The sequence below is a fragment of the Pistacia vera genome, unplaced genomic scaffold (genome assembly GCF_008641045.1).
Source record: "Pistacia vera cultivar Batoury unplaced genomic scaffold, PisVer_v2 Contig103, whole genome shotgun sequence".
Taxonomy (NCBI): domain Eukaryota; kingdom Viridiplantae; phylum Streptophyta; class Magnoliopsida; order Sapindales; family Anacardiaceae; genus Pistacia; species Pistacia vera.
In genome coordinates, this window is record NW_022195061.1 from 558,731 (window position 1) to 574,817 (window position 16,087).

General features: G+C 34.1%; 2 protein-coding genes across 2 annotated transcripts; both read left to right on the forward strand.

Moving 5' to 3' along the window:
• Window positions 1–1,916: 1,916 nt before the first annotated feature.
• On the forward strand, window positions 1,917–5,549 carry LOC116123675. Its single transcript, XM_031409424.1, has 3 exons — window positions 1,917–1,937; window positions 2,021–2,307; window positions 4,772–5,549. Exons 1-3 carry the CDS (start codon window positions 1,917–1,919, stop codon window positions 5,229–5,231), a joined length of 768 nt encoding a protein of 255 aa, XP_031265284.1. The 3' UTR covers window positions 5,232–5,549.
• A 6,237-nt stretch (window positions 5,550–11,786) lies between these two features.
• LOC116123686 (F-box/LRR-repeat protein At4g14103-like) lies at window positions 11,787–13,978 on the forward strand. The gene is made up of 4 exons (XM_031409430.1): window positions 11,787–11,903; window positions 12,345–13,335; window positions 13,435–13,593; window positions 13,679–13,978. Exons 2-4 carry the CDS (start codon window positions 12,382–12,384, stop codon window positions 13,976–13,978), a joined length of 1,413 nt encoding a protein of 470 aa, XP_031265290.1. The 5' UTR covers window positions 11,787–11,903; window positions 12,345–12,381.
• Window positions 13,979–16,087: the final 2,109 nt, after the last annotated feature.

Genomic DNA, 16,087 nt, shown 5'->3' on the forward strand with positions numbered 1-16,087 from the left:
AGAGTTGATTAAGCTCATGTTAGATTTGTTATAAGTTGGGTGTACTTTCGGAAAAAAAGACGAAGTTCTGTCGTGGAGTAGTTTTATAGATGCTTGGTGGCTTCATTTTTTGAAGGAGGCTGAATCTGTTTCATGGGTTTTTTTGCGCTTCTTTAGTAAGGTTTCATTTTGTGTTTCGAGGATGTACCTTGGGTGTTTGAGAAGATTCCTGCTATATTTTTTTTTTATTTAAACTGTATGATTGGAGACATTGTTGGGGCAATTTTAGGAGAACAAGTGGACGGGTTTTGTTATGGGTTCCACTAGTGGTGTGCTGTCGTGGGCAACCAAGATTAAAAACCTTCCTAACCTAACAACTGAACTGTAAATAGGGTAAGCAAGGGTCGATCCCATGAAGAGTGTCTAGCCGAATTTTTGATGATGTGAATAAGGCTGGGGGGTTTTGAGTAAAACAGAAAACAATCTTAGCCAAAAACAAAAACAAAAACAATTCAATTCGAAATCAATTAATATAATGAAACTTGGTCTCCATCAACATCCACCATCGGAATCTTACAACTGATCATTGATGCAAAAGTAAATCAATTCTTACTTTGAATATTCACCGTTGGAACTATTTTCGTATCTCTCCTTAATTGTAATTAATTAGGAAACAAACGATCTTAATTAATCTTACCATTAAACAACCCTAGACACGCGCTAAAATTTAATCTAATGGCAGCCTTAAGAATTGAGAGATCGATGAAGCAAAACACACCAACTCAAGCGGTTGTATTTAATTTAGTCGAGTGTTCCTCTAAGATTACTAATTCCTGACGCAGCAAATTAATACCCTAATTGCTTCACAGTTAGAGGATCAAACAATTACGGATTTGATATCTAACTTAGTAGATTGTAACAAATATAACCTAGTAGGCCTCCTAGCAATTAAATGAAACAATCATAAAATAAGCATAGAAGAACATCCAATACTCAAAGCATAAAATTGAACACTGAAATAAAACGGATTAGATCTCATAGTTATTGATTCCGAGGCCTCCGTTTCCTTCGACCAAGTTATAAATTTAGCCTCTCATGGCCATCACCAAAATTCCAAAGGGAAAGTTATAGAGAAGACCAGAGAGAGGCGTGTCTTCCAAACCTAATTTGATCTCCCTTTTAAAAATATCTAAATTCGAATTCGAATTCTACTCAATCTCCTTAAAATATCTAATATCCTAAAGTAACATTTATCCTAATCTGATTAATTGGAATAAAATAATAAAAAGTCCTAAATAAAATAGGAAAGTGGTTTTTTCCAGCTGAATTTGCGTGCAATAGGTCTTCAAAACTTCTTGTAATAATCTGCCCATTTGAATTGCATGACAAGGCAGAATGTTCTAGAACGTCGACAGTGCAGGTGTGTCAACTTTAAGCTCAATTAAACCCTTTATCCGCGAGTATCTCTCCAACTCAAAACAGAAAGTTGTATATCTCTTTCTTAGCGTTCCACACATTTTGAATCATCTCAATCGGAGCTCAGACAGAGAGTTATGCCCAGATTATGAAACATGTCGAAACTATCCGAATTCACTTAATTAGTTCCATTTTGCAATTAACGCATCCATTTGCATCCTAAATCAAAATAGAATAATAATAGTATATTTTAGGCAGCAAATAAGTATAAAAAGACTAAACATTAAGGGGGGTAAATATGACATTTGCATTCTCATCAACTAGCAAAGGTGGAGCTGATTTGTTAGTAAAGGTGACTTAGGTTTGATGGAGGTGCATTGCCATCTTCAAATGGGAAGATAGTTATGGTTGACATTAAACTGAGTGTGCAAAACTGTCTAGATCAAAAGAAGACTGCTAGCAATCTCTCAAGTTTGTCTTTGTTGTTTGATAGGCAAAGTTTATCCAAGATTAATACGCCAATGGTATTTGTGAAGAGAAGGGTATTTCGGAATGAGGGAGATAAGATAATCCGAGTGGATCTGAGCACTAGAGATTATTATGGAGAGTCTTTGAATATACATAGGCGAATGAGGAGTTTTTGATACTGTCTGTAATTTGGGTAAAAGAAAAAGCTTGCTTTGTTGATGTTGATGAGGTTAAATCAATATCAAATGCTAAGGTGTCTCTTGAAACTGTTGGTTTGTTTCGTGGGGTCGAGTTGTTGGTTACTGAGAAAGAGTTAAGGGATTCCAATTGGTATTCGATTAAAGATTATTGGGTAGAGTGTCTTGAATCTGATTCAAAGAATGTTGGTTATGTCGATGGAGGGGTTGGTCAAAAGGGGTTTGAATGTGAAAGAAGGATTAGACGGTGAGATCCGAAGAAGAAGATGATGAGGGAGAATTCTAGCCATCACAAGACCGAGAGGAGCAATAGTAGTCTAAGCAAAAATTGTAGTGATCAGTGGCTGAGTCCGGTACCAAAAGAACTAGCTTGATACAAAAAAAAAAAAAAAAAAAAAAAAAAAAAAAAAAAAGATGTGTAGGAGTGGTCTCTGAAGCGGAAAAGGAGAAGTAAACATAAAAATTTAGAAAAGAGGAGCTTAAGGGAGGTGTAGTAGAAAGGGGTATGAAGAAAATAGTAATCAGTTGTGGTATAAGTCAGAAAAATAGTAGGCGAGTGTTTCTTGATTGAGAGCAAATGCGAAGAGTGAGCTTACAGCTATAGGCGAAAAAAATATAACAAAAATGAATTGGTGTATATAATATATCTTTTCAAAAAAATATAACAAAAATGAATTGGTGTATATAATATATCTTTTCACATGGGAGATGTGTTTTGATGATTCAATGTATCATATTACATGCTGAATAGACATAATATGCATAAAACAAATTATGATATGCTAAACAGATATAATATGACATGTGAATAGATAAAACAAATGAAGAAAAGTAAAGAAAAACTTTTCTTATTGTGATGAAACTTTCTAATTAATGATGTCAGTTGGAGGGAGTTTCATGCCTCCTCTCATGTTGCAAGTCGTTGTTGACAGATGATTGTTAAGGCCCCACAGTGGGTGTCAAACTGTAGATGCTAAAAATCTACTGTTATGAAAAGGATGGATACTGTAAGGTTGATGCCACTAATAATCCGTTGGACCTAAACACAAGAAGAGACAAGCGTGAAGCTTAAAAGAAACATCGGGGTGGTGTTTGCCATAAGCATTCTAACGCTCAAGTCAATAAGGCTGAAAGAGGCTATTTAATAAGAGTTAAGAGAAAGAAGGATTACTGGGAGTTTTTTCGAAGACCAAGACTGCAATGAAGGTGTATTTTCTTAGGAGCAAGAACATGTAGGAGCTAGTAGGTGGTATTAATTAGTTGAGATTGAATAAATTATGAGAGGGCATACCTTTGTTTATATAATGAACCCAAAGGGTTGGAATCCTAGTAGGATACTGAGTCATCTTTTGGGAGATAATCCCTATCAGGAAAGAAATATGTTTTATTGTCCTTATCAAATTAGGTTTATTAGTTTGAGTAAGATTCATGATCTTAGCAAAAGAGGAAATAGAATGAGTTTCTGATTTCCTATTTATGGACTGTTTTAGGCTAATGGGCTAGAACACAGTTTAGCTTAACTTGTAGGATAGCCCAACTCATAGAGTGGGTAGTTCACAAGGTGACTTTAAGTATAGGCCTAACCAGAATTGGGTTAAGGCCTTGGGTCGTGATATGTTTATTTCGTTATTGAGCCTTGTTAGGCCCAAGTTGATTTTTTGTCCGTACAAGTATGTTGTTGAATGTATAATCTATTAGATATAACAAATTGAGCAAGTGGAGTTTCATGCCTTACCAATACTTATTTAAGTTTATTTATTTATATAATTATGAAGTTATTTGCATAGTTTTGTTAGATTATAACACTTTAGTTCTATAACCAAGCACAAAACCTTCTTTGCTTGGGCAGTTAGCTCTTTCACAATCAGCACGAGTTTTGCAGTAAATTGGTTGAATCTTACATGTTCCCTTTGCTTCCACCTTTGGGGATGAAAATATTCCAGTATTTGGAACTTCCTGGGATGATACACGTACACCTTCAAAATTTTAAACAATTCATATATAATCACAATTATAGACGTTTTAAAAATAAAATTATTATTATTTTTATTTTTATGAAAAAAGCACTAAGATGATATGGTGAGAAAGAGGACGATCAAGAAAATAAGTTTCTTTTGGGTAAAGTTTGTAGAAAGGAATTTGTAGTAAGATATGATATGCTCTCCTTTGTATTAACCCTTATTTATAATGGTATACTGATAATCCTAATTAGTAAAAAGAAAAAAAAAAACTAAGTAGTAATTAACAGCGAAATATAATAAAGAACCACATTACTCTTATCTAAGAATGTAATTAATTATAATTGTCCACATATTAATTCCATCTAACATCTATAGAGATTTAAATATAATTCATTTTTGACTTGTTTAATTATAATATAACAATGATTTGTGTTAACATGTAGTTTAGGGATATATTAAGAGGATCCCATGATAATTAATAAATTATAATTTGTTGACATAAACAATTTCTATATTTGAATGATTTAAAGTAAAGAAAATCAAATTAAATTTTCTGATTAAATTTCTAATGGATCAAATGGATTATAAAATTGTAAGAGACAAACTAAGGAATAACATTATAAAATGTTTTATTATTTTTTAATCAATATAAAATTATATATTGTCTTGTTCAACAAGTTCATGGAATAAACCAACTCCTTGCTTCCCAAGGCTTCTCTGCCTAATCAACTCTTTATAAAACAAACCCAGAAGCGCAATTCCTCATCATTCTTCATCTCATTCAAGCCCACAACACATTTTTTCTGGTCGCCAACATGGTATGGTCAGGACCTATAAGGTCATACCGTCTCCATGGAACCCGACACCAGACACCCGGTTCGTCAACAAGTTCGATTCGCCCCCGACTTCCAGGTTATTTACCAAAGTGCCATCAAAGCCCACCAATCACTCCAAGTTTACAGGAAAGTGTGGCAAGCCACGGTGTGTAGAATGTCATATGCACCCGGCTTGTAAATCCAAAGACAAGACCAAGGGAACTCAGAAGTTTAACTCACGTGATTTGGTCTCAAATTATAAGTCCATCACGTGGCGGGTTACAGATGGCCGACCCGGTTTGAATTATTCCGGGTTTTCAGCCACGGGGATATTGGACCATTTGGGTAGTGATTATGGAGATGAGGAAGTTGATGATAATGGCAGCGATGTTTGAAGCTTTAATGGTTAATTTGGTCAATATTTTGGGAGAATTTTGGTGTCAAGCATGAAGAGATGAGATGATAAATGTTGGAGATGTTGATGATGAAAGGCATAATGTTATGAAGTGGGAATCTGAAGGAGATAAAGCTTGTTTGTAATGTTGATTTATTTGTTTCTGTGATGTATTCTGTTTTTGGTATAATTTGAAATGCTTTTAATGGTGTCCGTGTCACATAAACTTATGGGGAATATTTAAGATAATGTGGTAGCACTAATGGGACGCCTTCATTCGGCCCTTCCGCATCTACAAAAACGCACCCCCAAACACTTAATGATTTTCGTTTCTGCATCTATCGCTTAACTGTTGATAAACTCCCAGTTAAAATAAATAAATAAATAAATTAAGAGACCCATGCGCCACCAATTAATTCAAGATTGAAAAATTATAAAGTCTCACTTTCCTTGGGAAATGAAAAGCAAACGGTTTAATTAATGAAACTTAATATTTATTTTTAAAAATTTATACAAAATTCTTAAGTAAACGAGAAGCCACAAGCCCCTTCGTATTCTCACTGTGTTAATATATAACTGAACAACGCCTTGACTCTAATTTTCTCAGATAAGTAGAAACTGAAGACTGAAGATTTGTGTGAACTACAATTGTTCTTTGATTAAGGTGCATCTGATTTGACCTTGAAATTTATTGATTTCATTACTTTCACTTAAGTTTTAGCTACAATGCTTTGTGGGTATTTCATATTTTTGTACAGTGCCTCGGCCAGCACTGCTCACCGTCGGCTCTAGCCAGAACCACGGTGGCTTGGGAAAAAAAAGTTTCAAGAACAACATAATCACCTCTCAACTTAAAAATCCTCAAATCATCCCTCAACTCAAAATATAAATTCAGATTTACTTACATTTAAACAACAAAGGGAGAGGGAGAGAAGAAGTGGTGGTAGTTTGAGGTGAGGTGTAGTGGTGCGATTTCGGCGAATTGAACTTGACCAGGTGTGCGATTCGCACCATTGAGGTGAGAATTGGGTTGATGAGAAGATGAAGAGGAAGAGGGAAGAGGGGGATGAGAGAAGAAGATGGGAGGAAGAGGAGGGAGAGGGAGAGAGAGAAAGAGAAAGGAAGGAGAGAAGACGAAGATAAGAAAGTGAAGTAAAATAATAATAATATGGAAATAAAAATCAGGGATTTTATAAACTAAAATCAAAATTACCCTTTAGGATAAAAGAATATCAATAATACCATTCTTTTCAAAAGGATTTATGTCGTTCGGCCGCAATAAATGCATAATTGAAAGATATTTGTTGCTGGCAGTGAAACCCAGTACACAGTGAGCAAGAAGCTGAAGAGAGTGAAAAAATGGCGTGAAGTAGCTTCAAATCTCCTAAACCGGTTCATCTTCACTCAGGTACACTTGATCCGCACTAAATTGATTCTTTCTTTGGTTTGTTTGTATTTGAGTTGAATGGGGTATTATTTTTCTTTTATTAATAATTATTTGTTGTATTATGATTTAATACTTAAAGAAGTTGTAGAAGATTTGGAGTTCATATTGATGTTATTATCCATATTTGTAAAAGACGGAAATTTGTCTATTAGTTGAATGTGTGAAATCTAAAAGGGTTTTTTTAAACTGTGTAATGAAAGAAAATGATATAATTTCACATTTTCTAATTAAGAATAAATTTTAATATCATGGTTTCTTTAATAATTTTTTTTTTTTTTTTCTATAGATTTTTAGTTTTTATCAGTTTGGTAAATGATAATGGAGTCTGTTTCTTTTTTCTTTTATTATTATGCAGATTTCAATCTTCTTTAGGTAGGAAAATGTGAACATGGACGCGATCTTTCACTTGCTGATCAGAAACCGGGAGGTTTCATTAGGGCCTGTTGCATCTGGGTGTGGAAGAATCAGCAAATTGCCTGAGGATGCCCTCCTTACATTCTTTCCCACCTCCAATCAAATGTTTTGAGAACTCTGCATTGTCAAAAGATGGAAATACTCTGGACTTCTGTTTCCGAGATGATTTAATGAGTACAATCACGAACTAAGGTTGGACATGAAGACTAGCTTCTGGATCTGTGGATAATGTCCTCTCCGTCATGATCCTCATATACGGAAATTTCGTCTTGAGTTGATGATGCTTATCATGGCGGAACGCATTAATCATGGGTATCTGCTGCAGTAAGTCATAATGCAAGAGCTTGATCTTTCCCTACTGTTGAAAAACACTTGTGTTGCACTATTGTCTTTTCACCTGAATCGATAGCATATTGAAGTTAAGGATGGGCTCATACTTCAAGTTTCCTTCTTTGATACGCTTACAAACTTAAACCTTACATCTTGCGGTTACCTTCCAGATGACAGATCTGAATGAGGTTTTTTCTGGTTGTCCAGTTCTCGAAGAGTTGGTTTGGCAATTGGTCTGGAATCATAACAAGAGTATCACCCTTGTATTCCTACTCGGAGGCATTGACAATTTAATGGCCTTTCGCCAGATGGTTTACTTGATTGTGTTATCATAGTTCATGCAGAAAATCTGACATTTTCGATACACAATTGTCTAGCAATTGGACTCTCTACCGGTAACCTAATTTCACTAGAAAGTGCTTATGTTGAGGCATAGTGATATACAGATCTGGAACGCACGGAAGATGAATTTCCTAAGCGTGCAATAAGCTACTTAGCAGAATTCATAATGTTAAATCTCTCACACTTTCAACTGATACCATGGAGGTATGATAACTATGCTTGATGTCGAAATGTTTTGTTTCTTTTTTATGTTCATTTTTTAAACAGACTGCCACAATTCCTTCTAAGACTAATTTCTTATTCTGTTGTGTCAAGTGTCTCTATTTGGAAGAAAATCTCCAAGCTGGCCTTCCAACTTTTCCAGCTTGACTCATCTTAAGGTGAACATTGGAGAGTCTCAGTACCTAGCGATCAATTACTGTGTGCCTTCTCGAAAAATCACCCCATATGAGTCCCTTGAGATTCCGAGGTATTTTTGAATTCAAACATAGTTAGAAATGAGATCAATAGCCTTCTCCTCCCTAACAACTTTGATTGTCATGCAGGTTTCTGACCCTGACAGTGATCTGTTATCAACTGCTGTACCTCAATGTTTCTACTTGCCTCAAAATGTTGTGATCTCAAACATCGATGGGCACGCATCGGGGAACTATGTTCTTAAAATACGTGCTTGAGAATGCAACCGTGTTGGAGAGGGTGAAAATCTTTTGTGTAAACTCGGGGATAGAATGGTAAGCAGGAGATCAACCACAGTTACAACCAATTCACATAAGACAAAAGATTGTGTAATTGAGTTTTGCGAGGAAAGCAATCAGGAAGCCGACGTTTCCTCGATTTATATGCTTTTGAACTCGAATATGTTGTTAATAAATTATGATCTAACTACTGAAGATGTAGGTACTACATTTGCCAGGTTTCACACGCCTTCGAACTCTGAGAATATGATTTGAATTTGAAAATGTGTTTGGTTAATTTTTTTTTTTTAAATTCTGAAAATATTTAGATTATTTTTTAATCCCCTACATTTGTTAATTTAACTAAACACCCCTTACAATAAAAGTCTTAAAATTACCAAAAACAGCCCCACCCACCCATTAAATGCTAGCAGCCAACTACCACCGTCGGATAGTGGTCGGAAGTAGCCAAAATAGCACACGACCAGTTGGATTTGGCCGGTAGTATGTTGAACTGGCATTTTTCGGGCCGATCCACCATGGATCTGGCCGAAAATAGCCAAATCTACGGCCAAACAACGGTCGTATCTAGTCATCAATGACGTCCAACCAATAGTCAAGATATGGCCCTCGTCAACAGTCATGTCTGGCTAGATCTGGCTCAAAAAGGCCAGATCGGCGCATGACCAGCCACATCCAGTGGGTCGTGCACCATTCCAGCAGATTCTGGTCATCTTTCGGCGATGGTGGTTGGCTGCCAGGAATATGTGGGTGGGGCTATTTTTGTCAATTTATAAACTTTTATTGTTAGGGGTGTTTAGTTAAATTAACAAACCTAGGGAGTTAAAAAATTTAAATATTTTGAGTTGAATAGAATATTATTAAATTTTGAGAATATAGAAACAAATATGTATTTTGAATATGATTGGATATGATAGTATTTGTAATAATGAAACAAACACAGTTATTATTATTATGAAAAACGAACTAATATGATATGGTGAGAAGGAGGATGATCAAGAAAATAAGTTTCTTTCAGATAAAGTTTGTATAAAGGAATTTGTACTAAGATATGATATGCTCTGCATTGTATTAACCCTTATTTATAATGGTATAATGATAATCCTAATTAGTAAAAAGAAAAAAAAAAAAAATTAAGTAGTAATTAACGGCGAGATATAATAAAGAACCGAATTATTCTTATCTAAGAATATAATTGATTTTAATTGTCCACAGATTAATTATATCTAACATCTATAGAGATTTAAATATAATTCATTTTTGACTTGCTTGGTTACAATATAACAATGATTTGTGTTAACATGTAGTTTAGGGATATGTTAAGACGATCCCATGATAATTAATAAATTAGAATTTGTTGATTTGTTGGCATAAACTATTTCTATATTTGAATGATTTAAAGTAAAGAAAATCAAATCAAATTTTTTGATTAAATTATGATAAAACGGCTTTTGAATCGTAAAAAAGGGCATTCAAGGATTATATTCGTCCTGCTATTTGTGTAGATGATGCCTTTTTAAAGGAGAGGTATTTAGGGACGTTATTTGTTATGATAGTCAAAGACAATAATAATCACATATATCTATTGGCTTTGACATTGGCGATTGATATGTTCTTTACAAATAAGGTAACTTGGGAGCTTGATGAGGGGAAAGCAAAAATGTACTTCTCCTAACTACAATTCTCTTGAGGTTTTTAGTTGTACTTGTTTTGTTCCTCTTCAGCCTCATGAGCAAACTAAGGTAGAGCCAAGTGCACGTCTTTGTTGTTTTCTAGGTATGGGATTGAGCATAAAGGTTAAAGATGTTAGGACAATAAATCTAAAAAGAATGCAATCACTACAGGCCTTGAAACTATGCCGTTTATATACTCATTGCGCTAATAAAGGCTGAAGAACATCCTCCCACCCAAACTTTACCCTAACATTTGAAAACGACAATTACCTATTTTTCATCAAAATCTAATAATAAAATCCGTTTAAAAAGGATAAGATGGTAATTTTCTATGCATCCAAAAAAATCTAACACCGTGTGTCATTCACTCTCTTTAATATTAATTTTATAGTAACTCTCTCATTTCAATTTTCATTATTTTATTTTTATAATTAATTTTAATTAAAATTCCAGAATCGATTGCAACAGCAAACATATCCATTATCCACCCCTCCACCATGGCCAAAACTAGAGGTGACGGTGAGCTGTGTTGTGCTTAAAAATTCATGGTCCATCGTGTCGTAGGTCGTGCCACGCCAAGGCCCTAAAAAATTTGTGCCTCGTCATGCCATACCAGCCCACCAAATTTGAAGGCCCACAGCACAGCCCATTATATATCGTGTCGTGCCTTGGGTCATGCCGTGGGCCGTGCCATCGGCCAGCCCACGTGCTTTGTAAAAATATTTAATTTTAATATTTATAAATTATGGTAATTTTGATTTAAAATTAATAATTATTATAAAAAAAATTATTTTATATTTATATTAATTTGAAAAATATATAATCACTATGAAATATAATAAGATAATAACACATTGAAATATTAATTGAATTTCAACACTTTTGTTTACTTATAAGTTATGATTATAAATTAAAAATACAACTTAGAAATTAGGATTAAGAATTATTATACATACTCATTTACATTTATTTCTAATTCTTAAAATCTTCACATATATTTTCAACAACACATTTTTTAATTTTTATTTTTTTTCGTGTCGTGCCGTGTGGGCCCACGGCATGACCTGCATATTTTTGTACAGTGCCGTCGGCCAGCACGGCTCACCGTCGGCTCTAGCCAGAACCACGGTGGCTTGGGAAAAAAAAGTTTCAAGAACAACATAATCACCTCTCAACTTAAAAATCCTCAAATCATCCCTCAACTCAAAATATAAATTCAGATTTACTTCACATTTAAACAACAAAGGGAGAGGGAGAGAAGAAGTGGTGGTGAGTTTGGTGGAGGTGTAGGTGTAGGTGGTGCGATTTCGGCCGAATTGAACTTGACCAGGTGTGCGATTCGCACCATTGAGGTGAGAATTGGGTTGATGAGAAGATGAAGAAGATGAAGAGGGGAAGAGGGGGAGATGAGGAAGAAGAAGATGGGAGGAAGAGGAGGGAGAGGGAGAGAGAGAAGTAAAGAGAAAGGAAGGGAGAGAAGAAGAAGATAAGAGAAAGTGAAGTAAAAAATAATAAATATATAGGAAATAAAAATCAGGGATTTTATAAAACTTAAAAAGTCAAAATTACCCTTTAAGGATAAAAGAATATCAATAATACCATTCTTTTCAAAAGGATTTATGTCGTTCGGCCGCCAATAAATGCATAATTGAAAGATATTTGTTGCTGGCAGTGATAACCCAGTACACAAGTGAGCTAAGAAGCTGAAGAGAGTGAAAAAAATGGCGTGAAGTAGCTTCAAATCTCCTAAACCGAGTTCATCTTTCACTCAGGTACACTTGATCCGCCACTAAATTTGATTACTTTCTTTGGCTTTGATGTATTTGAGTTGAATGCTTGTTGGGTATTTATTTTTCTCTTTTTTATTAATAATTATTTGTTGTATTATGATTTTAATACTTAAAGAAGTTGTAGATAAAGAGTTTGGAGTTTCATATTTAGATGTTTATTATCCATTATTGTGTAAAATGACTTTTGGAAATTTGTCTTAATTAGTTGAATGTGTGAAATCTAAAATGGGTTTTTTTAACTGTTGTAAATGAGAAGAAAATGATATAATTTCACATTTTCTATAATTAAGAAGAAAATAGATTTTTAATATCATGGTTTCTTTAAATAATTTTTTTTTTCTAAAGCATTTTTTAGTTTTTTATCAGTTTGGTAAATGATAATGGAAGTCTTGGTTTCTTTTTTCTTTTTTCATTATTATGCAGATTTCAAATTCGTTCTTTTAGGTAGGAAAATGTGAACATGGACGCGATCGTTTCACTTGCTGATTCAGAAATCCGGGAGGTTTCATTAGGGCCTGTTGCATCTGGGTGTGAAGATAGAATCAGCAAATTGCCTGAGGATGTCCTCCTTTACATTCTTTCCCACCTTCCAATCAAAGATGTTTTGAGAACTTCTGCATTGTCAAAAAGATGGAAATATCTCTGGACTTCTGTTTCTGAGATTGATTTTAATGAGTACAATCACGAACTAAGGTTGGACATGAAGACTAGCTTCTTGGATTCTGTGGATAATGTCCTTCTCCGTCATGATCCTTCAGATATACGGAAATTTCGTCTTGAGTTGATGATGCTTATCATTGCGGAACGCATTAATTCATGGGTATCTGCTGCAGTAAGTCATAATGTTCAAGAGCTTGATCTTTCCCTACCTGTTGAAAAACACTTTGTGTTGCACTATAGTCTTTTCACTTCTGAATCGATTAGCATATTGAAGTTAAGGATGGGCTCATACTTCAAGTTTCCTTATTTGATACGCTTATCAAACCTTAAAACCTTACATCTTGCTGTTACATTTCCAGATGACAGATCTACTGAAAGGTTTTTTTCTGGTTGTCCAGTTCTCGAAGAGTTGGTTTTGGACAATTGTGTCTGGAATCATAACAAGAGTATCACCCTTTGTATTCCTACTCTGAGGGCATTGACAATTTATAATGGCCCTTTCTCCCCAGATGGTTTACTTGATTGTGTTATCATAGTTCATGCAGAAAATCTGACCTCTTTTCGATACACAAGTTGTCTAGCAATTGGACTCTTACCGTGTAACCTAACTTCACTAGAAAGTGCTTATGTTGATGCATATGTTGATATTACGTATTTGGAACACACGGAAGATGAATTTCCTAAGCGTGCAATAAGCCTACTTAGCAGAATTCATAATGTTAAATCTCTCACACTGTCAACTGATACCATGGAGGTATGATAACTATTTTGTTTTTCTTTTTTTATGTTCATTTTTTAAACAGACTTCTCACAATTCCTTTTTAACACTAATTTCTTATTCTGTTGTGTCAAGTGTCTCTATTTGGAAGAATATCTCCAAGCTGGCCTTCCTACTTTTTCCAGCTTGACTCATCTTAAGGTGAACATTGGAGAGTCTCAGTACCTAAGCGATCAATTACTGATGTGCCTTCTCGAAAAATCACCCAATATAGAATCTCTTGAGATTCCTGAGGTAATTATTTGAATTCCAAACATATAGTTAGAGGTTGTGGTTGCAATTTGATTTCCTCCCTAAACAACTTGTGATTGTCATGCAGGTTTTTTACCCTGACAGTGATCGGTTATCAACTGCTGTACCTCAATGTTTCAATACTCGCCTCAAAACTGTCGTGATCTCAAACATCGATGGGGACGATGTCGGGGAGCTATGGTTCTTAAAATACATGCTTGAGAATGCAACCGTGCTGGAGAGGGTGAAAATCTTTTGTGTAGACTCGGAGATAGAATTGGTGAAGCAGGAGATCAACCAACAGTTACAACCAATTCACATAAGATCAAAGAGTTGTGTAATTGAGTTTTGTGACGAAAGCAATCAGGAACCGGACATTTTCCCATGATTTATATGCTTTTGAACTCGAATATGTTGTTAAATGTATGATCTAACTAACTTGATGACGCGATGTAGGCACTACATTTGTCAGGATTTAGTCGCTTTCGAACTCGATTATGTAGTTGAATGTATAATCTATTAGATAAAACAAATTGAGCAAGTGGAGTTGCATGCCTTACAAATATTTATCAAGTTTATTTATTTATATAATTATGAAGTTGATTACATAATTTAAAAATACTACGTCTACAATAAAATCTTACAATCTTCTTTTATAAATATAATGTGGCAACAGAATTGGTACTATTATATCAACTGACAACTTTGACTAAACAGAATAATTGTTTCTTAGAGATGAGCGATCGTTCATTAATGAGGAATGATTGTTCTTTCATAAGGAATAACATGATTTCATAAAGAATGGTATAATCATTTTTGATGAATAAACGATTGTTTCTTCATAAAAAACAGTCATTCCTTATGAAGGAACGACTGTTCGTCTTTAAAAAATAATCGTTCGTGTCTAATTAAAATCATTTAGTGCCTTAGATATGGTGAAAGTTGACGTGATAGTTGCCAACTCAACTGTCACGTTGAGATTGTAAGATTGGATTATGGACGTAGTATTACTCGTACATAATTTTGTCAGATTAGAACTCTTTGGCTCTGTAAACAAGCACAACACCGGATTGGGCAGCAGGTGCTTTTTGGATTTGTACAACAAAATCCTTCTTTGCTTGGGCAATCTCTTCCACAATCAGCATGAGTTTTGCAGCAAATTGGTTGAATCTTACATGTTCCCTTTGCTCCAACCTTTGGGAAAGAAAACATTGCAGTATTTGGAACAGGGGCAGACCCACATGGGGTCAAGTGACCCCACTTGGGTTTTATTATTATTATTTTTTAAAATTTTTCAATTTTGCCCATAGCAAAACTAAATTACTAAATTACGTAAACTAAATAAATTAAAAATTTTAACTTTCTCTAATAATATCTTTCTTCCTTTTTTTTTCCATCCCAACTTTTTTTCTTGCCCAACGTGCCCCACTCCATCTCTCCAATCCCTATTTTTCTCTTCCTTAGCGCCCCACCACTAAAATTGAAGAATCGCCACTATTTTCAGAATCTCTTTTAACAGTAAGAATATTTGTTGATTTCCTTTTTTTACTTAATTCAATTATTGAGTTTTGTTTAAGTAATTTCATTTAAGTTATCTAGAATGTCCTTTATAGTGTTGTCTTATGGGTAATTTTGATTGGCTTTCACTATGTTTCTTCAAGCACATGTAGAATTTTTTTCTGCATAAATGGTGAGGTTGTTGCTGTAGTTTTGTGTTTGACTGACTACTATTTTTTATCTTCTAAGTGTATTTTAATTTATTGAGCTACCAAGCAAGAGCAAAAAATGAGTTGTTGACTTCTTGTATCAAGAAGACAAAAACTCTTAATAAAGAAAAAAAAATCTTATTAGAAAAAAAAATGATGAAGCGAAAAAATAAAAATAAAAATAAAAATTTAAAGCTTGTAGAATTAAATTTCTTTTGTTGTTTTGATTTATAACATGAATTTATGCCATTCGAACTATATATAACTTCAAATCATGAATATAAGATTAAACAAAGATATACAGTTGAAATTAAGAAGTTAATTAGTTGGATTTACATATAGTTTACCAACAGGTTTAATGGCTTGTAGATCAACCATTTTTGTGGAATACTATTGATTTTGAGCTCTTATTTAATTTCTTACTCCAATTTAAGTTCATTTATTTAACTATCATGTTTAAAATTATTATAAATGTTAGTTTAGTTTATACTGGGCTTATAATTTATTTGTTGTACTTTTTTTTATCAAGTAATAATATATTGTTATTTTAAAATAATATGGAGAAATATTTCAAAAGGAAGTGAACAATGATCTCATCATCTCAACAAGAGAAAACTATTGATGATTCAAGAAAAAAATGTAAATGTTGATTTGTAAGATCTTCCTATGAATCCAGGTTTACACCGAATCTTAGATTATGATCCTAATATTCAAGATCAAATGCGAAGAGTATATTTGAAAAATGGTCTTTGTCAACTTAAAGGCCATGTGTTTCCTTTTAGAGATTTTGG